This window comes from Miscanthus floridulus, chromosome 7 (assembly GCF_019320115.1).
Source record: "Miscanthus floridulus cultivar M001 chromosome 7, ASM1932011v1, whole genome shotgun sequence".
Taxonomy (NCBI): Eukaryota; Viridiplantae; Streptophyta; class Magnoliopsida; order Poales; family Poaceae; genus Miscanthus; species Miscanthus floridulus.
Window position 1 is genome coordinate 9,975,795 of NC_089586.1, and position 24,934 is coordinate 10,000,728.

At 47.4% G+C, this 24,934-nt stretch overlaps 4 protein-coding genes across 5 annotated transcripts; 2 read left to right on the top strand and 2 right to left on the bottom strand.

Annotated features, from left to right (window-relative positions):
* The first annotated feature begins 1,613 nt into the window (after positions 1-1,613).
* LOC136462538 (65-kDa microtubule-associated protein 3-like) lies at positions 1,614-4,713 on the top strand. Of its 2 annotated transcripts, none has more exons than XM_066461636.1 (9): positions 1,614-2,139; positions 2,224-2,448; positions 2,514-2,774; positions 2,894-3,100; positions 3,201-3,513; positions 3,606-3,754; positions 3,851-3,938; positions 4,033-4,096; positions 4,217-4,713. In XM_066461636.1, the coding sequence occupies exons 1-9, from the start codon at positions 2,059-2,061 to the stop codon at positions 4,548-4,550; spliced, it is 1,722 nt and encodes a 573-aa protein (XP_066317733.1). In that variant the 5' UTR covers positions 1,614-2,058; the 3' UTR covers positions 4,551-4,713. The 2 variants fall into 2 exon arrangements, with proteins under 2 accessions (XP_066317733.1, XP_066317732.1); XM_066461635.1 differs by having other exon boundaries at positions 1,747-2,139; positions 4,033-4,106.
* A 353-nt stretch (positions 4,714-5,066) lies between these two features.
* On the top strand, positions 5,067-9,092 carry LOC136466512 (general transcription and DNA repair factor IIH subunit TFB4-like). Its single transcript, XM_066464945.1, has 12 exons — positions 5,067-5,249; positions 5,352-5,440; positions 5,624-5,894; positions 5,981-6,027; positions 6,233-6,270; positions 6,348-6,393; positions 6,630-6,683; positions 6,790-6,858; positions 7,592-7,668; positions 7,866-7,961; positions 8,526-8,632; positions 8,768-9,092. Exons 1-11 carry the CDS (start codon positions 5,219-5,221, stop codon positions 8,593-8,595), a joined length of 888 nt encoding a protein of 295 aa, XP_066321042.1. The 5' UTR covers positions 5,067-5,218; the 3' UTR covers positions 8,596-8,632; positions 8,768-9,092.
* LOC136466513 (light-harvesting complex-like protein 3 isotype 1, chloroplastic) lies at positions 9,072-11,381 on the bottom strand. The gene is made up of 3 exons (XM_066464946.1): positions 10,770-11,381; positions 9,682-9,819; positions 9,072-9,511 (listed from the first exon to the last, which is right to left on the bottom strand). The coding sequence occupies exons 1-3, from the start codon at positions 11,131-11,133 to the stop codon at positions 9,264-9,266; spliced, it is 750 nt and encodes a 249-aa protein (XP_066321043.1). The 5' UTR covers positions 11,134-11,381; the 3' UTR covers positions 9,072-9,263.
* Positions 11,382-18,516: 7,135 nt separating this feature from the next.
* On the bottom strand, positions 18,517-21,953 carry LOC136462539 (probable alkaline/neutral invertase F). Its single transcript, XM_066461637.1, has 4 exons — positions 21,549-21,953; positions 20,823-21,257; positions 19,654-20,209; positions 18,517-18,874 (listed from the first exon to the last, which is right to left on the bottom strand). The coding sequence occupies exons 1-4, from the start codon at positions 21,951-21,953 to the stop codon at positions 18,579-18,581; spliced, it is 1,692 nt and encodes a 563-aa protein (XP_066317734.1). The 3' UTR covers positions 18,517-18,578.
* Between the last annotated feature and the right edge of the window lie 2,981 nt (positions 21,954-24,934).

The window sequence follows — 24,934 nt, forward strand, 5'->3', positions numbered from 1 at the left end:
CCGATGGAAAAGACGAACGGGCCGGGCGATAACACGGACCTGTTTGCTAGGTGCGCTGCGATTAGAGGAGGGGTGATTTGCAAAACAACATGATTAGCAGTGCTGGGGGCGGGCGTTTAAGTGCAAAAAAGCCCCACCTCCATCTCTAGCCATCGGATGCGCAGCCTGTGGTCTAGATCGATAGTTTCCAAAGTTTGCACAGGAACATGGTTTCCACCTGATCCAGAGCCATAATGAAATAAACTAAAGAAACACCAAATATGGACAGCTGGAGGGACTACATATAGTAGGTTTATTTAGGCGCACGACAGAGAGATAATAAGTACAGTAAGTAATTTATAAGACGACTGGAAATTGGTTAGGCTGAACCTGATTAAATCGTGTGCCCGGCCTGTGACATGCATAAAAAGCTGACCACGTACGCTAGCAGCAGAAGTTTAATAAAATCTGAAAAATGGCCAGAGCTATATAATTTGGCGTAATATATATGAGATATAGCTAGACTAGATATAGGTAGAGCGAGAGTGCGTGTACATAGATAGGTCAGCATGCATTTCAGCAATATATAATATAAGCGTCATATACGCGTGTACACGTGTATGTACATAGATAAGTCAAGCTACCGCGTGTGTGTACACGTACGTACTCTCTCTCTCGCGCGCGCCGTGCTAGCTAGCAGTAGTTTGAATTCAACGACGACGACGTCGCGCTCGTTCGATCGATCCAGCTCTGTTGGTCGATCGATCGATCGGGCTAGCTGTGGTTTATTTGACCAGCAGTGCATGCATGCGGCTTGCAGCGTCCGTACCTGGCTGCGACGAAGCTTCTCGTCATCACCGTCGACGTCACGTCGCCGATAATCTCGAGCTTGCCTGTCGCCGTCTGCATCATCTCAGCTCATGAGCTCCTTGATCGCTGCTAGCTAGCCAGCGGACGGCGACTCGAGTCCAACACCGCGTCGAGAAATCGAGGCACACGCACGCGCCCGCCGTCCGGCCGTCCGACGACGACGACGACGACGCGCGACGCTGGCGTGCGCGGCCCGGGTCTCCGGCCGGGTCGGAGACTGAGAGACAGCGGTGCCACGACGACAAAGAAACTACTTATCCCTGATGACCATTTTTGCTGATTGCATGGATTTTCCAATACAACATGTGTGTGCCTCGTCAACACAGCGGCGGCTAACTTGAGTGTGTTTAGAAAGGGACGATCGACGACTCGATACGTGCGGTGGAGACTTGAGAGAGATGATTTTTGGGCCCACGCGTCATTTACATGTTGATTGCATATATAAAAAAAATATTAGAATTATCGATCGCGCGTAGGAATTATATTATATAACTAGATAAATATCCGTGCTTGTTGCACGGGTACAAAACAACATCTAAAACAACCTCACTACGGGCTGTGTGGCAACCAAAATCGAGTTCGATGGATAGTGCAGAGAACAGCGTGTATTGGGATTTGGATTTAGTAACTAATACTCATGGATTGGCCATTGCGTAGACCACAAGAACGAAGCTTACAAAACAAGGGTGAATTAATGAACTCAACTTTCCTTCCATTAGGATTTATTAGACCTCTGCATGCTATCCTATTAGGCCTGTATTGAGATTCATGCTCATGCACATCATTCTTCCCGACTCGTCGTGATCCTATTTTGGGCCACCATTGCTCGTGGCCTCACACAATTAAGACACGCACGCAGCTTTCTCTCCCTGCATACATACATGCATGAACAATCTTTTATTTAGCGATACTTTCTCCCTCAATTTCCTCCCTTTCCGCGGGCGGAGCAATCCCCCGTGCAATAATCGCAGTCGTCGTCGTCTGCGCCGGCCGGCCATGATCCACCGTCGGCCGCCGTGGCGTCGTTGTTAGTTGCAGTTGTTGTTGTTGTTGTTCAGGTAGCATTAATTATCCCGTCGGCCAGATCTGCCGCCATTGCCGCGCGCGTTACGTACGTTGTCCTCGAGCTGATCGGAGCCGCCGGAGGAGAGGAGGGAGCTAGAAGGGGAAGCTAGCAATGGGGCGAGGAGCGTGCGACGACGGAGCCCAATGCTCTCCCTGAAGCTGAGGGCCATCCTGTTCCCCTTCCAGATGGAGCCCCGGCGCGAGGAGCTGCTGCATGAGCTAGGGGTCCGTCCGTCCATTCGTCCGTCGTCGTCTCCGTTCGTTCGACCTCCTCCTGAGTCCTGTCCTCTCATGGATGCACGCACGCAGGACATGTGGGACGAGATCGGGGAAGCGGAGGAGGACCGGCGGGGGACGCTGCAGGCGCTGGAGGAGGATTGCCTCAACGTGTACCGCACCAAGGTGGATCAGGTCCGGCAGCACCGAGCGCAGCTCAAGCGGGAGATCGCCGACTCCGTCGCCGAGGTCGCCGCCATCTGCGCCACCATCGGCGAGCCGCCCTCCACCGTGCACACGGCCTGCTCCTCGCTCCAGGTACGCGCGCACAGTCCGGCCGATGGGCAATGGTGATGTCGGTCGTGACGGAGGATTGGGACCAGGGCACAGGGAGCCTGAAGGAGGAGCTGGGCTTTATCGCGCCGGAGCTGGCGGAGATGCGGCGGCGGAGGGAGGAGAGGCGGCGCCAGTTCGCGGATGTCACCCAGCGGGTCAACAGGATCCAGGAGGAAATGAACCTTCAGCTAGGCGGCGGCCAGGGCCAGCCGAAGGCTCATGCCGCCGCCGTCGTCGACGGCTCCGACCTGACGACGACCAAGCTCGACGAGCTCAGAGCCTACCTGCACCACCTGCAGCAGGAAAAGGTCAGATCACCCTAATTAAAGAAACTGATCGGTCCTGATCGACTCCTGACGGGTGCATTGCATGCATGCTTAGCGTTTGTTCTTGCTTTGGATCGAGATCTTGACACATGTACACGCAGGAAAGTCGCACCAAGAAGGTGGCGGAGCTCCTGGCTCTGCTGCACTCGTCATCCTTGGTTCTCGGCATGGATCCCAGAGAGACAAACAATGTCGTCAATGGCGGCGGCGTGCAGGTGCAGGCCGGCGACATCAGCGATGGCGCCATCGCGGGGCTGGCTGCGGGCATCGAGAGGCTGAGAGAGATCAAACGGAGTCGGATGGAGAAGGTACGGTAGCCCTCGCCGCCGTTGAATGGAGATTCGTGAGCCTTCTCCAACTGAATGAAACAACCTGTTTCCTTTGGCAATGCAATGGCATGCATGGCAGCTGCAAGACCTGCTGGGCAGCATGCTGGAGCTGTGGAACCTTATGGACACGCCGGCGGAGGAGCAGCGGCGGTTCCAGGGCGTGGCCTGCAACATCGCCGCGTCCGAGGACGAGATCACGGAGCCCGGCGCCCTCTCCATGGCCTTCATACGCAACGTGGAGGCGGAGGTGGTGAGGCTGGAGACCCTCAAGGAGTGCCGGATGAAAGACCTGGTCGTGAAGAAGCACGAGGAGCTCATGGAGATCCGCCGCCGCGCGCGCCTCCCGGAGGACGACGACGCTGCTGTCATGGTGCTGGACGCCATCGACAGCGGTATATGTCAATTGTCAACACGCCTGAACTTTTGTTCTTGCTTGAGAAATGCATGCGTGTATAATACGACTGACTGCGATCGACTACTGCAGATGCCGAACGGGCTGTGATCCTGGAGCGGCTGGAGGTGCAGATCTCGGAGGCCAAGGACCTGGAGTTCAGCCGGAAGGACGTGCTGGAGAAGATGGACAGGTGGCAGGCGGCGCTGGAGGAGGAGTCCTGGCTCGAGGAGTACAGCAGAGTGCGTCTCGGTCGTTCAGACTCTCTGAACAATTCCCCGTCTGATCATCTCCATCTCCAGGAATCACTGAGTTTTTCCTTGCTTTCGTTCTTGCAGAACGAGAACAGATACAACGTCGGCAAAGGGACGCATCTCGTTCTCAAACGCGCCGAGAAAGCCCGCTCCTTGGTCAGCAAAATGCCGGGTAACATAGCCTTTGTTCTGCTTCAGCCATGGCGTTTCTGAATCTGAACATACATAATAATCCTTCTGATAAGGAATTGACGTGTGAGGTGCAGCAATGGCGGAAGCTCTGATGGCGAAGGTGGTTGCGTGGGAGAAGGAGAGAGGCGCCAAGTTCGAGTACGACGGTGTACGCCTGCCTTGCAAAAACCTCCATCACCTACGGGCCATGGCGACGGCCACACTGCACTGCACTGCACCTCAATGCAATTAATTAACAACGTTGATGCGCGCATGCAGGAGGTGCTGCTGGACATGCTGGAGGACTACGGCAACACGAGGAAGGAGAAGGAGCAGGAGCGGAAGCGGCAGCGGGACCAGCGGCGGCTGCTGCAGCAGGTGCAGGGCGCGGCCGCGGCCGGCGTGGCGCTGCCGGACCGGGACGTGTCGTCGCCGGTGGCCCGACCGCCGCCCAAGAACATCAAGAACGTCACCAGGACGCTGTCCATGGGGGGGAACGCCGGCGGTGGCAGCGCAAGGAAGGCGGCGCCGGCGTCGTCCAGGCCCGGCACGCCCAGCTTCCTCAAGTCGCCCATGTCGGCGCGCCGAGGCGGGAGCGACGAGGGCCAGATGATGTCGTCGGACTCCTTCGAGTGATTTTTTTGGTTGTAGTCAGGTCAGCAAGCTGGAATGGCCATGGATATCGTCGATCTGCAACGCCCAAAATCTGTTTGAAATCTGGATGGATCCTCCGTTGAACTGAAACCGTTTGCTGTAAAAGTTCTCTGATTTAGTGATTTTTCGGGGGTTCAGACTTCAGATTTTACATCAAAGTCGAATGTGCATCACTGCATGTAGTGCTAATGCTTTACTAGTAGAATGAGAAAATGGGAAACCATAAGGATTTCATTTTTAAAATGAACAGAACCAGTTTTTTTTTTTGAATCAACAGAACCAAGTTTGGAACACAAGTTCGGTAAAAAGAAAGTTTAAAAATTCAAACAGCCACCAAAAGACAACCAGCTGTTACATTCCAATTTTAAAAGGAAGCACGGGCTTAGTTCAGGCCCAAAACTGTTATGCCCAAGTACACAAGATTGGGCCAGGCCCATGTATAGTCCAGGAGACCACAGCTTCTGGAGTACGAGCAGTCGAGCACTCCCCAGTCCCCAACCGCGGCAACTGCCACCGCCTGCGCCAGCGCCGCCGCCCCATCACTCCCGCCGGCGCCTCGGAGCATTGGATTGGCTGGGCGCGCGACCCACCGCCGCCGGGCTGCAGCAGCGACCCCCCTCGCCGTCCATGACCTCCGCTCACTCCAAGCTCTACTCCGGTGAGCCGCCCGCTACTCTCGCATCCCCCGTACTCCGCGACGCCTCGTCGTTCTAACGCACACACGCTCATCCTATCTGGCACCACTCGCCGGCGCGTGCAGATGACGTCAGCCTCGTCGTGGTGGTCGTCGACACGAACCCCTTCTTCTGGGCCGCCGCCGCGCTCCCCTTCGCCGACTTCTTCGCGCACGTATGCAACCCTAACCTTCCCTTTGCTTCCCTTTTTGCATGCCTCCTTGCTCGATATTCAAATGATAATTTTGTGCATTCTTAGATGACTCGTTGCTAGCTGTGCCCTGATCCGTTGATTGGGCTTTGGCTTTCCGGCCTTTCGCCCTTGGACTTGATGTATGTAATATCCATGTCTGTGCAGCTGATTCACTTCGTCAACTCGATCCTGCTGCTGAACCACCTCAACCGTGTGGTCGTCATCGCCGCGGGAGTCAGCTCCTGTGCCTACATCCTGGATTCCAGTGATGCCAGCCCCTCCGGTGGCGTGGGCGTCTCGGACACCTTCGACAGGGCAAGCCGCAAGGCAGAGGAGTTCATTGCACAAGACGCCCGTGCCACTGCGGGCAACGGTTCTGTTGCTTCTGCCAATGCCGCGTCGCTGCTCTCTGGGGCGCTGTCCCTCGCTTTGTGCTGTATCCAATCGTTTGAATTCCTTGCTTCTTGTGCATTTGCCCTATCTTATTTTGTGCTTTTGTTGCTTAACATGGAGGGTATTTAGATATACAGAGGATTTTCCGGTCTGGGACTCGGCATCCGCAACCTCGGGTGAGTGGCTACATGCTGTCATGTAGGATTCTGAGTAACGTTTGGTTTTCATCATTTGTGATCAACAAATAATGCTTTGATTCGCCCATAAATTTTGGTTTTCATCATTTGTGATCAACAAATAATGCTTTGATTCGCCCATAAATTGTTGTAGTCAGTATTCTTATTATAATGCCACGGCAGTTGATACTAACATGAGATACAGATTTTGTGCCTGCAGGGCTCTCCAGATGGACCTGAACAGTATGCGTACACCTTCATCAATGCAATTTCTAAATTTTTTCAGGACCTAGTTTTCACTTGATCAAATGAACTTGCAGATATGTGGCAGTGATGAATTCAATATTTTCTGCTCAACGTTCCATGGTATTGCATCAGTTTGTTAATCCATTATAGTCCCATTGAGATTTATTGACCCTTCAATTTCACCGGCCAGTTGCTATGTTGTTACTTATTACTTACTATCCAAGTGTGGCACATGTAGTGGATTGAGAAGTAGCAAGACATTGAAATGTGCCTATATAGATATGCATCCATAATTGTTCCAAACCTTTTAATTACTAGGGTGGCATAATGACTGTAACATTTTACAAATCTCTTAGGTACCAATTGATTCTTGTATTGTGGGAACCCAAGATTCTGCTTTCTTGCAGCAGGTAATGCTGTTTAGTACGCTCTTGAATTCTACTGATCAAATTCATCCACATGTTATACTGTCACAACATCCTCTTGCTGACTAGTTACTGGTGTTTCATCACATAGGCTTCGTACATAACAGGAGGAGTTTATTTGAAGCCCCAAGAACTAAATGGTCTGTTTCAATGCCTTGCCGTAAGTTATCCAGCCTCCCACTGCTGATATTAATATATCTTCTCATATAGTCCTATTTTCCTTTGGGGGCCTCTTGAGAATGTATTTATATACTTGTCGTTATGATCCTTTTGACAGAATAATCCTTTTATGGTTGTATTGTACTCTATAGTTTCACATAATAGCGAAAACGGATTAGCCTAGGAACATCGAGCACACTATGCTGAATCTACTACCCTCTAAAAGGGTGATGACATTACTACCATTTTTGTTATCATACCAGTTGAAAAATTCTTTGCATTCATTTTTCCTCATGTAGTTGGTTTGCTATTATAGTTAGTAAATTAGGGAAGTCTTTTGTGCTTTCCTTAACTGTGAATTACTGAATTGGCATTAAGAGCTGTAAAAGTTTATTGGTCACTTCTGTATGCTCTGTGTTCAGATCTTTGTTTGTTTTTTGTTGTTTCACATTAGGTGTTGCGAACATTTATCTGATGATACCTTCCTCACAAAATTTTGGATTTTACTTATAATATATCTAAGTAAGAGATTAGCCATGTCTGATAGACAGAACTGGGATCTACTTGTGCAGATGTCTTCACTTTAGTCTGGCAATACCTGTCTACTAGAGAATTTGTTATTTATATATCATATTATTTTATATCCTCTTCCTTTGTTTGTGTAAATAACTTTGTGTGGGCTTATTTCTCTTGTAGTTGCTTAAGCTCATTGACACATTTCAACAATAATGCAGGCTGTATTTGCAACTGATTTACACTCTAGAGCATTTCTGCGCCTTCCAAAAACTCTTGGAGTGGACTTTCGTGCTTCGTATGTGCTTCTAAATTTCCTTTATTAAGCATCAGTACTAGACCTACTATCCTCCTTTTGTGAAAATTTACAATCAGGGCAAAAGCTGGCCCACATTAACAAATCTGGTTCCGTTTTATTTCTTTCCAAAAAAGATTGCATTCATCTAATATTGGTGACACCTCAATGCACTCAATATTTTTTTACTGATTTTGCAGGTGTTTCTGCCATAAGAAGACTATCGACATGGGATATGTTTGTTCAGTTTGTTTGTCAATATTCTGCAAGAATCAAAAGAAGTGTTCAACCTGTGGGTAAGTTTTATTTTCAAGTGTGTTCCTCTGATGAGACCCTTTGTTGGGTACCTTTTGATGATAACAAATTTATGTTCTGTTCTTGTTTCTAGACGCAAGTCCACAGTTTTATGAATTAGAAATTATTGGTTTCTTTGCTACAACCACCTTATTACCTTCTCTCCATTCAAGTCTTTGTTCCTGTAATTTCGTTTTAGCCAGCATCAAATTTGGTTATGCAAGAAGCAATCAGTTACTCTTAATTTTGCGTTTCCTTCCTGAATAGTTTTACTTTGACATGCACTTCCATTTTTCGCTCTAATTTCAACCAACCTTATGCAAAATTGAAATCATCTCAAGGTTTAGTTGGCTTTTGCAGTTTATTTAAGCCTACCACAAAAGTATGTCTTGCCCAGCAGTTTGTACATCTAATTTAGTTTTTGGTAGCTGTTAGCATTTGTCTTTATACTAGTGATTTATCTTGCTGCTTGCAAAATGATTGTATTAAGATACTTGCTAAGTTATTGTTTTCCTCTGGTACCATAAATCTGGACATTGAATTTAATTTGTTTGCTCTGGCTGCAGGTCAGAATTCAGTCGTGTCATGCCTGATTTGAATTCCATGCCAGATCAAGCAAGTAGTCAGAAAAGTTAACCACCAACAGACATGCTTCTCTCTCTCTGTCTCACAGGTTTGTTTCAGATTAATCTTTGCTTTGTTTCAGACTAATCTTTGATGAGCACCTCGACATGTGTACATGACATTTCTTTGATCGATATGTAAATGAATTCCATGTCTGATATCAGAATATCTGTGAATTGCCCAGGACGGACCATGCACCAGTTTACCCATGTATATCCGAAGGGATGGTGATTTAACCGAAGGCGATAAGCAGTGTAGATTAGGCTATGACAATTTTTGTTTAGGAAACGAGTTTAGGGCAAACACTATTGCTTTTGAACATAGTTCTTGTGGCGAGTAGAAATTTGCAAACTTGGTGACAGTGATCTTCTGTTATGAATTGTTGTCAAAAAATGAGAACATGCCACTGATGAATTGTTATCAGAATATCATGGCATGGTTGCCCTTACTGCTTGGATGAGAAATGCTCTGAGATGGCAAACCATATAAACCATTAAAACTGCACGTAATTATCTCTAGCACAGAAAGTGAGTCCATACTATTTTACAAGATGACGTAGATTATTACGTTTGTCAATGTTCCTCCAAACCTCACTAGACGGGGAATCAAAAAGGCCGACAAAGGAAACAAAATACATGACAAGAACCATTCTGCATTTGTATCCCAATGCTGAACCTGAACTAATTCTTTGGCCCCGCAGTGGAATCATCTTGCCAGGTTGCCTGCCATTGCTTGTCATAGAACGTGGTCTCATCGATAAGCTTCTTCAGTGATTCGATGTCCTCATTTTTCCTGATTAGCAGTACACCAGCGACAGCAACAAACAGCAGCGTTTTGCAGAAGAAGTTGCCCATTTGGTCGACAAGGCCCACGCCCGTCAAGCTATCCACAAAGTATGCCATGAAGAAGCCAACCATGGCGGCGCGCCCTGCATTAGATGAGAAGAATTGGTTCTGAATGCACAATCCCTGGACACAAAATGCCATATGCACTGCACAGTTTTGAAGTGAAACAGAACACATCATATTCAACTGTTTTTTAAAGCAATTTATCATATTCAGTAGTTTAAATGACAAAAGAAAAGGGCTTGGTGATAACCATTTAGCTTCTCGGCTTCAGGAAGGTGGAATCGCTTCATCCATGCCCACCACGGAATAATTGAAGTGTCGAAGACGACAGCCTCATCTGTGTTAGTCGCCTCTGGATAATCTTCAAGCCATTTCCTCCTCCTGGCCTCTGGAATCAAACAAAAGATGACTGTCAGTTGGCTGTGGCATTCCCTAGGAAGATGCGTAAAACTTGTAAACTAGCCATGCTTGCTTGCCCCACTCATTGTAGCAAGCCAACAAATGTTTGAGTTTACACAAGCATGTCCTGCATATGCATGATTCTTTTCCTAGTCAGTTCACGTGAGCTATAGCAGAATCGCAGGGACACAACACAAGTTATGAAAAGCATGCCTCCCCAGTTCAGAAAATGTGTGCTAAATCAATTCAAGACCAGCTGAGACTCAAGTGGGACTGATGCATCTTCCTCCCCTCGCTTCCCTAGTTCCTAACCAACTAACATCTCTTTAGACTGGAAATTCGTCTTCGACCATCAACTGCTGCTAAGTCGCTATTCTACAACTACAAGGAAAAATCAGATCCAACCCTAAAATCTTTCAACTCTACAACCACAAGAAAAACAGAAGTTCAGACAGATACTGCAGCCGTGCCTTGTTCAATCAGCGAGTATGCGTATGCCATTTATTCGAGCACACCGGGCTGTGAAAGGGTGCAAGCTTTATGCACATTACGTCCACAGGGATGGCAAACCATACCCCTGCACACCATATCTTAACCATCTATCTAGCCCTTTCCTTGCCTGACGCTAAGCATTCAGCAAACTAAAGACACTAGAGTACACTTGTGATGATTACTCATGAAGCACAGAACGAGCTCGCCACAACCTACAGGCTAGAATTGCAATGGCAGACAGGCAGCAATTCCCGCTCCAACATGTGAATCCAATCCAGGGTTCCACATCAAGCTGTAATATCGGCGCACACTCTCCATGACTTCGGTTCGGTGCATGCTTAGCAACCTTTTCGCTCGCTCACACTGGCAACCTTTTCGCTCGCTCACACTAGCAAGATGGCAGAGAGAGATACTAGGAAGGAGGAGTCAGACTGTCAGAGTCCTCACCGGCGTCGATGACGGCGTCCCAGTCGACGACGCCGCCCTTGTCGAACTTGGTGAGGTCCCAGGTGCCGTTGACCCACCTGGCGTCGCGGAAGGCCGGGACCGGCGCGGGCGCCGGCGGGGGCTCGGTTTTCGCGGCGGGCGCCTCGGCCTTGACGGCGGCCCCGTTGGAGGCCGCGGCGGGGGCCGGCTCCGCCTCGTCCCGCTGCTCGACCTCGACGGGCGGCGCCTCCCCGGCGGCGGTGGCGCAGACGAGGCGGCCGGCGCTGAGGTGCGGGAAGGGGATGAGGTGGAGCTGGATGCCCGCCCGCAGGGGCTTGTTGAGGGTGGCGGAGCGCGGGGAGAAGGTGGAGGTCGCCATGGCCATGGCGAAGAGCGAAGCGAAGGGGAGGGGAAGGGGAGGTTGGCAGTGGCAGTGTGGGGGAGGGGAGACGGAGAGCAGTGGAGAGGAAAAGGATAGAGAGGAGAGGATAGTGTGCGGCCAGGGCCAGGCCTGGCCGCCAGTTGGGCTTGGGCCATGGCCCTGTCGAGCTCTCTTTTTTGGTGACGTGGCATGGCCACGCTGACGTGTCGGCGCCTGTGGATCTATTCATGAACAGACACACACCAACACCAACACCACACCACACACACATACACAAACAGATCCTACAACTACACCTAGATTCCAAGTTCGCGTCCTTGAGGAGATCACCGAAACCGTCCGAGGCTCCGTAGGCGACGGGCGCGCCGCAATCCCTTTGTAGCTCCACGCGAGAGAGGCACTGTTGAAAATGGGGACAAACCCCGATGGAAAATCATGGGTCGAGCATAGCTTGAACCCACGACCGGCCACTGCACCACCGGCAGCGCTGCCACTCGGACGTTGAGAGCTCAATGGAAAATCCATGGAGCTGCATGCAACTGTCTGTAGATTTCGGTTTCAGAAGTGGCTTCCATGTCTTGATAAGCATGACAGTCTTGTGAAGTACCAGCATAGTCCATAGGAGGCGTCATAATTTTGTTGTTGATTTGAAGAACACATTGTTCCTAGTCTTAAAATGATATATACTCCTCAACTTTCCCTTTAGATGGTCCAGCACCTCAACAAATAACCTCTCCATACTAGTGGGGGATAGAGACCACCCCAGCATAGAACGAAAGTAAGTCCAAAGAAAGGAAGCAACTGGGGCATTGGAACATAATCTGATTAGTTGTCTCACCTTGCCCACAAGTTTTACACAGAACAGAAGCAGACCAATTCCTCCTTTTCAGCAGTACACCACACTGAATTCTGTCGTGGTAGACCATCCATAGAAAGATCTGATCTGAACCTTAAAAGTCAAGTATCTGTGAAGGGACTTACTGGTATATTTGCCTGAGACTGAGACCTCCAATTGTCTCCATCCCAAGCCACCTCATTCCAACGGCTCTTGGGCAAGGAAGCAGCAACAACCCCGACGACGTCGACCACTTGTCTCCATCCTCTTCATCTTTCACTTCACAGAAATTTTGCTCCTCAGCTCCCATGCTGCATAGAACTGAGACGACATCTGCTGGAATTTATCACAGAAAGACAATAGAATAAATTGGTAATCAGCTGTTGTCGTAGTTAAAACTCATCAAGAGCTTACGCCTGGCACTGGCACTGACGCCCTCGGGCTGCCTTTGCTTGCTTGGCAGATACAAAAGCAATAAACAACCATAAAAGACAGGACACATGGTTTCTGTCCATGGCAGGAAGAACCAAGGAACATATGCATACAAGCATCATATCACGAGGAAATCATGATCCGTATCAAAGCTAAAGTAGATTACAGGGCTAAGCTCAATTAGTAAACCAATGGTCTCCCTGCCTAGGCGTTAAATATCATCAAATGAAATCTGTCCACAAGGACACGAAGAAAACGTGATGAGCATTTAGCAACAACAACAGTTACCAACATCTACTCCAACCTGTAAATTTAGTTTCCACCAGCTGAGTACTGCATCCGGAGTCCGATTGAATGTCTGACCTACCAAAATATACATCTAGAGAACATGTGTGCATGGGTACAGCAACAGAACCATGAGTGCCTACATAATCATCGTATGTCCTCTAGGTAGCTCTAGCTTGGAGGGATGTGAAAATTATCTACCTGGAATGCTCAGCAGTGCTGTCTTTTCATAGCTTTATCTGAATCCTGTCTTAGTAGCACTGCATCAGGACCGCATGAGAACAACAAAAACAACCATCAGGTCTAAGAAATAGTAGATCACCACATGCAATTTTTACATTTCCTGGCAATACGAAGATGCTAAAAGGCCATGAATGTAAGCAGGAAATGAGGCAGTGAGCTGCAAACCTGGTGCTTGTTGCAATCAGTAAATATCGTGATGCTTTTCTCATCAAATTCTTGTTGCCTGCATTATGAAATTGAAAATTTTCAGGTTTTAGTGGAACTTCTGTCGTAGCAACATCAAAGAAACGCGAGTCTTCAATGGAATCCATCCATGACTCTATAATGCCAAGTCCAATCTAGATATGAAGAAAGCTGGCATAACCTTAGACCAAGAAGCTCCAATTTCACATTTAACCAAAGTCTGAATTTTCCTTGCTCTACTCTTCGAACTCATTGATTACTACACAAAATCATTGTTCTCAGTATGAGATCTCAACAAATAAACAGAGGGGAAAAACTGCACACAACATCTACATTGGCTGAGCAACACAAAAAAATGCCAGGAGAGTAACCAAAGATTATTTGGCATTGCAAATACGGGATCAGAGTAAAAGCAAAGCAAGATATTTGGCAGAGGGCATGAGGATGGTAAAACCAACCCACCCAGACGTACTCTAATAACCACTCCACCAGATGGTTCGGAGTTCAGCATGCATCCAGACGCAACAACATGCCTGACCCACCAAAATCTCCACCAGTTAGCATTTGGCATTCTGGCCAACTGGGAAACACCGTTCCTCCTGCTTGCAACGCAATGCGCATAGCTTCATTCAGTTTCTTTAGCTGCAGGCCAACTGGGTAGAACCTCCAATCGCAAGCGTTTCACCATACCACTACAATCTTCACTAGGGAAAAAATGGGAGGCCGCAGCAAGTAGGATGGAACTGTCCTTATGCTCCACTTCATCAGTATGAGGTACAATTTTGCTGCTCCCAGTGATTTGAGCAGACCAATGTTGAACAAAGAAAGTTCCAAGATGCGATCAATTGATTAGACAGCTCCTTAGCAGTGAGCCCGAACAAGTTAATCTAAACAAGACTCCAGAAATGAAACAATAACTTTCAAGAAAATTCTTCAGAAATGATTTGGAAAAGAAATTAATCTACCACTTCATAACATATATGGTTCAAAGGGAAATAAAAGGTACAGCATGCGACATTCGGACATAGCCGTAACATACAAAAGAAGAATAAAGAGCTGATTTCTCTCTCTCTCTCAGAAACACACATGCTTCATCAGCAGGCTACACACTGATCCGAATAAGACTTTTTGAATACAGCTGAACATTGAAGGCGAAGAGGAAATTCTCCCATGTCCGTGCCCTACGACCCCGGTATTTCATGTGATCTAGCTGGCGCACAGTGGTCAGCTTTGCGGTAGCCATGTCGTAGAGGCAAACTTTGCAATCTGTATACAGCAACATTCGGCCACCAGCTAGGAAGAAAAGCCAATGGACGGTACACACAGGTGAGGTGGACAGTGTATCGCTGCTCCCAGGTCTGCCCCTGGCCTCCATCCTCCAAGATCCACATGGTGACGGTGTCCTCACAGATACGTGCCGACATCCATAGCTCCCCGTGCAGCACATCCAATTCAAGGGGGAACACAGGACCCACAGAATCCGGCAGCTCGGTGATACCAAATGTCTCATCAGCCAGGCTGAGCCGGAGAAGGCCCCATGGACGTTGCAGGCCACGATGGTAACTTGCGAGGCACCAGAACAAGAGTCCATTGACCGCCGTACCAGTATTCCAGTGTTCAGCAGGGTACGGAAGATCATCCTTGATCTCCTTCCAAGCACCGCCACCGCCGTTGCTGTTGCCTGAGACGGTAAACACTTCCATCCCCATATCTGTCCCCAAGCCTGTGACAGGATCTATCGACCAGTAGAAGGCCCAAACTACCTTGTGCTTGCCTGTGCGTGGATCTAGGCCCAGGCCAGCACAGCAGCAGTAGGCCCTGATACTGTTGCAGTGCCGGTTACAATCTCTATCTGGCAGTGTGGTGGTTTCCCTAGTGGCTGGGTTGAAGAGGTAGAGCCTGGTGTCTGTGGGAACGAGCACCAGGCCATCACATTGAGCAAAGCAGTTAATGGATCTGAATTGACAGACGAAGTCCTTGTCATGCTCGTGCATCAGAGTAGCCATGGAAGCACCTTGCTGCCACTGGTAGAAGCGGATGTGATTGCAGTCTAAGGTGTGCGGGGTGACGAGGAGGTATGGATCCTGCTCACATCTGGAGGTGTGCGCGGACGAAGAAGGGGTCAGTGATGATGGCTCGCCAGCCCTTGCAGACCGACTTGCATCACAGGAGGGACTTGACAGGGAGCCGAACTAGAATATCCAGAACAATCTCGTCGGACAGCTCTGGGATAGGTTCTGCTGGTGGTGTGTCTGTGTTCGTACTCCTCTTCCTCTTCCGGCATATCTTCTTCCTCTTCTAGTTCATAGCGTCCATGCAGAGCGAACAAAGAAAGATTGAAGATTAGTGACGAGTCGGCATACGTGTGTACAGATCGATATATCTCAGATCAGATGTGATGATGTTCCATTTCGAATCTAATGTATCGGTCTCGGAGCAGACAAGATAAATAGGAGTATATACTATTAAGTAAAAACAGTTTTTCCTTTTGATTCCTTCAACATAAAAGCTGAGATTGAAGTACCAAAGAGTAACATTATAATAAAAGTAATATTCTACTCCATGCCTTGTCACTAATCTTTTACTTTTATTACTTAACAGCCATCCTCCGTTATACTCTGATGCACCTTAAAGTATATAGTCCTATTTATCTTCTACTATCATGTTGAGGAAATATTCTTCTAATATGTCGATTAAACCACCAAAGAGTAATAATAACACAATAAAAGCAATATGTTGAAGTCATATTCGAGCCATCCTCATCAGTCGCCACAATGAAACTAATCTTTTACTTCAACATAACAGCTGATATCAAACTACCAAAGAGTACCTGATTAACAGGTGATTCGGAGCATACGCCATTGTTAAGGGGATGCCCTTCCTCCAGAGTGATGCCGCGGTGACGTCGCGGACAAGAGCGCGCTACACCGAGCGGAGCAAGCGCAGCCATCGAGGTGTCCCCCTCCCCAGCGTGCACCTCCGTGGTGGACAGGTCCACCAGATCCGGCGAACTCCGGCCGGCCCCGGCAAGGGGATGCGACGCGTCCCCGCCCACGGCTGCCGACTCACCGAGGGGCGAAGGAGGGGCGGTGCGCTCTAACTTTCGGTCACCGCCTCCGTGCGCTCATGCGGTCGCCGGACGGATTCGCCGGGCCTCCCTGTGCCTGGGCCCTGGAGCGGCCAGCTGCACGTAGATCTATGCGGTGTTAGCAACAACTCTCCGGCGGGGGTGGACGAGTCACTGGTGGGGTGGGGGAATGGAAGGAAGACGACTCTCGTTCTCGTATGGGGCGGAGCTGGGGGATGGGGAGGCGGAGGGGGGAAGGAAGACGAGAGGAATCCCCTCGCCGGCGTGGGTGTGTGACCTGTGACTTGTGAGTGTCTGCTGTAGTGCAGTCTAGAGGTGAGCATTCGGTTTTCGTTTCGATTTCGACTCAGTTTTTTTTTTTTTTTTTTTTTTTTTTTTTTTTTTTTTTTTTTGCTACTCACTAGACCCAGTTAAATCGCTGGTCACCACATTCTCAATCTCTCAGTTTTTGAAGTTTTCAACAAATTTGGTTCCTACTGGTAAATGAAAACAGATATGTTTAGAAAAAATTGATAATCATGCATTTCAGTTTTCCAGTTCTGATTAAACTAACCAACTTTTTTTTCCAGCAGAGACTAAAACAACAAAAGCAATAAATAATTCTAAAGCAAATTTTAGCAACACTGCATCTATTTTAAATTGTAATAATTGATAAGAAAACAAAAGCACTATAGTAACACACATATATATCACTTCAAATATGAGACATCAAACCTAGACCAAACATAGATACAAAATGCAAGTAAATGCATCTCAGTTCTTTCAGACTGAGAGTAGGAATCAAACTTTCTTCAGTTACCTATCTAATCAAACATGTAATCAATCTTTTCAATTCTGGTTCTTTAGTTCTTCGGCTTCAGTTAATTATGCCTACCTTGATAGCGGGCTTGGCCGGCGCGCCGGGTAGTGGGCTCAGCGATGGGCTTTTGCTTTGTTTATGTTTTTTAATCTATTTTCACACAATCATTATATATATGACTACCTCTGAAAACACCAATTAATAGTGACCTTGGCCTAGAGGTGGATGCCCCTCCCGTTTGTGGAAACCAGTTTCAGCCGACTTTGAAAATCTTTTACGTGGTAGTGGCACTCACAAGTCACAATCTTTTTTTGAACATAGGTAACGATAATATCAAGTAGCTCATGTCTTGGCTAGATGTTGTCAGGATGGGTGAGTGGCTAATAGCCCTAGCCTGTATCTCTCATCTGTTGACTAAAGATTGTAATCCGGGTGCTATACAATCAACGAAAGCTCTTTGTTGCAAAAAGAAAACATAGGTAACGATGAATCTATACCAGCAATTTGCACATCCTGACATGAGTACGTGCAACTTACATAACTACAAGCGATTGCTGGTATAAAGCAAAGTAAATTATCTTAACGAGCCGAGTCGAGCCAGCCACGAGCCGAGCGAGCTAACGAGCTTCGAGTTTTTCGTCCAGCCTTAATGACAGGGGCCCTCCAGCCATGGTGGGCTGGGCGCCCCCGATCAGGATGCGAATCAAAGGCCCAACTGGGCCGTTGGGTCCGATTAGGATTAGAGATCAATCTAACATAGTGCAACTTACATAACTACAAGCGATTGCTGGTATAAAGCAAACTAAATTATATTGGCCATAAGGGAGCTGCCTATATATTGCGAAATTGCCGCCGCATGATATTTGCAATGTTGAGCTACAGCGTTAACATTCCAAGAGTGAACACCTCCTCTCGCATAAGGATAGCTGGTGTGCTAAAACCAGACTATACAGTGATCTGAGCCAGACTTTCACCGCGCCCGACCCTGGTACGCTGGTGCGGAGTAGGAAGGATTTCCAGAACAATCTCGTCGGGCAGCTCGGGGTTGGTTCTGCTGCTGGTGGGGTGTGTGTTTGTGCTCATCCTCCTCTTCCTCTTCTGCTGGCACGTTTTCTTTGCTGATGGTTCATAGCGTCCATGCAGCGAACAAGGAAAGATTGAACATTAGTGGCGAGTCGGCAGCGTGCGTACAGATCGATATATAGAGACATGATGATGTTCCATTTCGAATCGAACACGGACGCCGTATCGGTCTCGGAGCAGAGAAAATAAAAAGGAGAAAACAAAACAGTTCTTTTCTTCGGTCCCTTCAACATATGGTTCAGAGTTCCGCATCCGGACGCAACGCTAGCCTGACCTACCAAAAGCTCCACCAGTTTAGTGATCTGGCGAACGGATAGTAGTAGTACCTACATACTCTCGGTATCCTGTCATCATCATCCTCTTCGTAGCCCGCTAGAAGACATCACTACTAATGTAAGAAGAATGCACTGCACCACGTGGTAATTCAGAACTAAACTCTGTGTCTGTACTCGTAGTCTCGGTGTGAGCAAAAAGGGCGTGGCATGCGGCGCGGCCTGGGGTCATGGGCACGAGTTGGAGCGCTTGAGGAAGGGAGCCCGGGAGTGGCTGTCGTCCTCCAGCGCCACGATCCGCAGGTGGGAGGGGTCGTCCAGGAGCATCTTGGCCACCAGGTAGCCGGCCACCGACCATGTCTGGAACTTGCGCGCCTGCTTCCCCACGTACCGCCCAGCCTTGCCGTCGTAGTACTCGGGGAAGTCATCCTTCGCCAGCCGCTGCTCCATCAGCTCCACGGCTCTCCGCGCCAGGTGCGGGCGCCCCAGCTTCACGCTAACCGCCACCAGCAGCCACAGCAGCACTGCACGAGCAACACATATTTGCACCAGGGGTCAAACAGATTAGATAAACAATGCCACTGGCCACATAACTAAAATGGATGCTGATGCAGAGCGAACGATGCACAGATAAAACAGTTCAATTTGTCAAGTAGAATGACCATTGATAAATATATTCGCTTCTGATTTACAACACAGCCTTCAGTCACATTTGCATTTGCGCCCAAAGATGAAATTTCAATAAAGAAACTAAGGTCATTTTGTTAAAATGGAGTTCAGATCCACAAATAGCTAATCTCATCTATTTATTTGATTTAAAAACGAAATACCAATTCCCTATACCACATAATGCGCAACACATCTCAAGGCCATCAGCAGCCAGAGCAAAAGGGCTCATGCCATTAAAAGGGATGCTAATGCAGGGTAAAGATTGTATGGATATCAATTCACCAAACAAAAAGACTGTTTGCAAACCCAGATTGCTTTGTTCCAACTGAGGACAGCTTTCAGCATTCATATATATTATCTTCTCTAACAGAAGTTGCATGGTCAGTAGATTATGCAAGTGCAGCATCGCTAAACCCAAATACCGACAAACGATGTTCATAGTGTTATCAATTTTTCAAACCCAAAAGATGAGGTTCAGATCAGCAAATAACCAATCTCATTTGTTTACTCAATTTGAAAATGTAACTGCTCACTTCCTAAACCATAAAATGCAAAAGAAAAAGAACAGATAATTGGCAAGAATGTTTAACAACATAATGCAGTGCTAAATATCAAGTTCCTCAAGCGCTCTCACCTGGCCACGAGCCTCCGTTGTGGTAGCTCCACCTGGTGTTCTTCGGGTCGCATCCAGTGACTATCTGCCACTCCTGATTTTCCATTGCAGGGTAACAAATCTTGAGTGGCATCTCACCAATGAGTTCTTGCCAGCGCTCCTCCACAAGATCCAGTATTGCTTCAGCCTGCTCTCCGGTCGCCAATGATGACAGGATTGCAATGAAGTTGCCCAAGCAAAACCAGCGGAAATCCATCCTTGCAGGACTAACATTGCCAATGAAGTATCCACCCCGGCTAGGCATGAAGTCAAATATCCAATCAGGTATTGATTCGGGTATCACATTGAACTTGTTCAAAGCTGTCTGTGAGTACTCTTCAGTCTTGTAGCGGTATATGTCATTCAGTCTTTGGAAGTCTAACCAGTAGTAACTGTGCAAATGGTAGCTCAAAGCTTGGATTCGTTTTGTGATGTGGTTCACAAAGTCAGCATCAGAGTCTTGTTTCAACAAGCTTAGGGCACATCTCATAGCCATGAAAAAGAGAGCCTGGATTTCAATTGGGTAGCCATATATGCCCTGCACAGATTTCAGTCCATAAACAAGGTGCAAGATAAATATGCACAAACGTTCAAGACAAGCATTTAGATAACTTGCTGTTCCTAAATTTTCTAGGTTTTCCACGAGATGAATATGTAGTCTACAGGAAGCACAACCACTGAGAATTCACAATACCTTCAATAAGAACAAAGAACACGATCAAACTAAAAAAAACTAACACTTGCATAGAGAAGCTTAAGAAGTTTGACAACATGTTCGCTAACAGCAAAGCAAACTATGCTATTATTCACAAATCACAACTACATACTTCCTTGTATGTTTCCAAAACCCATACACTACCTCGTACCGTTATTAATGTCCACAATCCTCTTATGTTCCAAGTATTTGGTCCTGATTTTAATAGCTATAACAGCATCCTATAAATGGTTCCTCCTATAGAACCCAGAGGGAAAAATATCCAAAGTATCGATATATTTTCATATGAGGTTGAGCAGTTTCAGTTATGAATGAGACGGGACTCGCAAGGATGCAATTGAACGATAAGATTGTAGTAAGACGTAAGAGGTACATGAGATACAATGTCAAAAATAATAAGAAAACAGAGGTAGCTAAATTGACGCGGGCAGCCTACCATTCTTCGGTCTATCATGGAGCACCCATCAGCACAAAGCAAGGCTGGAGAAGTATCACATCCCTCTGAGAGACACAACCTGAGAATAAGGTGCATGGCCCTTTGGCAGTTAGGACTTTCAGCCAGAGAATTGTCCCCTGTCCATTTGGTGTAAGCACGAAGGAGAATAATCCACCATAGGCCAGAATCTACAGGAGCAACCCTCCCAATGGCAGTTTCACCAAAATCAGCCAGTAAGCTTTCTGTCTTCTGGGTAGGGTTGCGATGATGCACCTTAAAGCTTGCAGGCATCACACCCTGACCAAGCTTGAAAAGGTCAACCATCTTCTCCCTTGACTGAAGGCGTGCAGTTTCTACCAGAAAATTCTTCACTATCAAGTGTTCTCCCTTCATAAGAAAAGCCAATGCGCTAGGAATGAAATCCCTCATGAAAACCTGTCCCAATGTAGGAAAAACAACATAAATCATTGCTGATCATTTTGCATGCCTAGGCACAATGAGATGTATAATTCATGCATGAGATAGCTATGATGTATTTTTGCAGAAGCTGATAATGTACACATGAATACTCACCATCAGGATTAGGACTACCATTTACGATAATGATAGATGCAAAACAAACAGTAATAGAAGGGTGTATAGAATAATACGAAAATAGCATGAAATCTTTAAAATTGACAGCACTGCCAACTCTTTAACTGGAAACAGAAAAGGTCAGTACTTCACCTGGTCGTAGTTGAGTGCTGCCCCCTGAGACTTGTCTATTGCGGCAACAGTCCCAATTGGTTGGCCTCTGAAGTAAACTATTGACCTTTTGAGGGCTTCCCAAGCAGCATCTGCAATCGCATGCCTGTGTGATGCATTAGTATCTGTAGGTGTTTCTTCATGGAGCGAACACTGTGATCCTCCTCCTGGGCTTTTCTCAATGGTCTGGAGCAGACGACGAGGTTGCAGACCATTAAGTTCTATGTCAGATAAGGTCACAACACAAGATCTGTGCCTCTCAATGTGGTGCATCCTTGTCCTTTTCTCAGGTTTTGGCGGCGAATCATGGTTCTCATCATCTGTCAGTTGTGTGATCTTACTCTCTGGAAGCTTTAACTGGGGAGGAGGTTGAGTACATTGTATCATCTTTGCTAGTTTTGAATGATAGCTCTGGTCAATAGAATGACAAATAAAAAGAATAAGCATATGCATAACTTGTTTCAAATTTTCAAAATCAGGGCATTATACAAAGCTGCATTAAGTTCTCATGTCCCGAAGCATATAAAAGAACTGTCTGTTAGTTGCATAATTGCATCGCTAGCTTTTGACACTCGAAATGAATACAGGTACATTGTGAACATTTTCCTCATCATGAATATTTCTATTGAAAAAAGAAAGAAAGTGCAACAGGCGCAGAAGGTTTAGGCAAAGAAAATAGGGAGAAGTAAAATTTTTTTTGTCTATTTTAACTAAGCCGCCACTGGCTTTCCTTTTTACTGAACTACAAGTAAATTAAACTACAATGGGGCAGCACCTGGCCACCTATGCCTGAAAGAAAGGATGTTCATGCAAAAAGAACTATGTATTGCAAACAACCTGTCTATATTCTAGCAGTATGATATGTAAAATACTTCTCTCACATCAAACATTTAAGTCAATGCAATTTATTGTTTCCTTAAGGTTGCTGAAGCTGATACAACATTGCTACTGCAGCACTCTTAATTCTGGATCATACTCTCAGATTTCAATGGCAAGTGGAGACTACTAACTACAGATTATTCCTATTCCATAAATAATGACCAATTACTGAAGACAGTATACAACTTCTGGGCCCAACACTATTACACCAATCTAGTGAATCTAGCACTTTAGAAAGCAAGCCACAGATAACAAGGCATTTCAGCTTCCTGTATAATAAAATACCCCAGTGTACATGCATTTGGCTACAAATTTCTAATGTAAGGGGCCACTTCCCAGTTCCCACGCATCGCCACCCAATTGAAACCCCACGAAATTTCCAAACCTGATAAGATCGGATGCACCAAAAGTTCACAAGTGAAAAAACATAAATGCTGTGAGGTCAGGCTGTAGTGTAGGTGACGCACAGTCGCACACCCAAGATTATGTTAAAAAGGATGTACAAGTACAAGCAAAAAGAATGAGAATGGTAAACTTATAGTCATATTCGGGTTTTGAAGGCAGAATCACAACCATGATTAGGTTTTAGGCATCGCAGCCACAGCGCCCGACTCAATACTTCTAAATTCTAGGAACCGTGATGTTTAGCGGAATAGGAAGCAACGATATATAACCAATCACATGCAATGGCGCACACACACCATGTTAACACTTAACAGTCAACACTAAGTTTTAATAAATCCGCTGCACATTAATCCCATTTATTTATACTTGGAATTTGCTTTTAAGTAAATAAATAACCTTATGCTGCATAATCTGTACTAATCCAAAAAAAGGAAGTTGCAGTTAGCTTGAAAATATGGGGGGACAAGCAGGCATATTCTGGTTATATTGACGTATCAAAACTCAGTGACATAAGACTAGTAAGGAAATCCGAGAGCACTGAAACATACTTCCTCTGACCCACTAATAATATGTACAACTCCAAATCTGGAAAGTACGGAAATCACAGAGAGTACTATGATGCAGATACTAGACCATAAGAATGAATGATCCTCCATCAGAAACACCAGAATTCAGACCACGAGCATAACCAAAGCACATAAGCAAAGGTCTGGCTGCAAAATCCATGAACTAGCAGATAGCAAGCTGTTCAGTGAATGGGATGCAAAGGTGGTAGCCACCTAATTGTCCCCAATTGGCACATAAACTAGATTCGACAGTACACATAGAAGCACACACATGACATATGCATCAATCATCAGAAAAACAGGATCCTACAAAAACTAAGTCACCAGTCTTAGTCGATCTATATCTATAGGACTCGAGAAAAGCAACAATCACAAGGGCATTTCCGCTTGCACTGGAACCAAACACCACACCGCTCATGGTTTGGGCTACAAATTAACTTCTGACGCACGGAAGCACCATCCACGCGTGGCCACCACCCAATGGAAAACCCCACCAAAACCCCAATGAGATCGGACGAAGCCCAAATTTCAGAGGCGCAAACCCCTCCGCGCGGCCCCGATCACCGGATAGAAGAGCGAGGGAACCCGCATTCTCCAGCGATCCGCTTCCCTCCCACGGGGGCCCGGTGGGACGGCTTGGAGTTTGGGGGTTTCCTCGTTAGCGCGCGGGGAAATTAAAGCATCGCAGAGACCATTTCGCGGACGCAGGACGAGAGAGAGAGGAGAGGGGGGGAGGGTGGGAGGGGCGAGAGCTTACCTCCGGCGAGCGGCGGCGGCGGGGCGCGCGAGGTGGGTTTTGCGGCTTGCTCTGCCCTCTGCTCCAAGTGAACTCCAAGTCGCGGGGGCGACGATGGACAGGACAACTGGACAGGTGTGGAGGCGTCTCAAGTACCTAGTTTTTTATAATTTGATCTTTTTTAAAAAAAAATTACGTTTTATCCCCGACAGACGTAAACTTATCTTTGGACCCTGGGGTCGGTGTCAAGACTCATGGCGCCGAGGTAACACGTCTCGGCGCCACAGATCTTGACTCTGAAGTGCCTGACCGTACACAGCAGGACATCCTAGGTGACGTTGATGCGGTCGATACCTCGGCGCCACAATACATGGCGTCGAGGTGGCGCCGACCTCGACGCCATGTATTCTGGCGCTGAGCATGGATTAACCGCGTGTGGCCGCAGCTCTCTCTCTCGAGTTCTGTCTCTCTCTCTCTCTCACCACCGTCGCCGTCGCCCGCGCCTCCTCCACCGGCTGCCGCCCGTCGTCCCCCGAGCGCCGGTCGCCTCCCTCGCTCCCCCATCCACTCCCTCATCCGCCCTCGTCGCCTCAAAGCTTCCTCCGCGCGCACCAGCGGCGAGGGCGGCCCCTGCTTCTCCCCGACGTCCCCGTCGGCCGGTGGGCCACCGGCGGCCGAGTCTGGCGGCGCCCCCGCGCAACCCCCCACCATCTCCCTCGGCTCTCAGTTTTTTTTTTCTTTAGTTTTTTTAATGGAGTTAGTTTAATTGAGTTAGTTTAGAT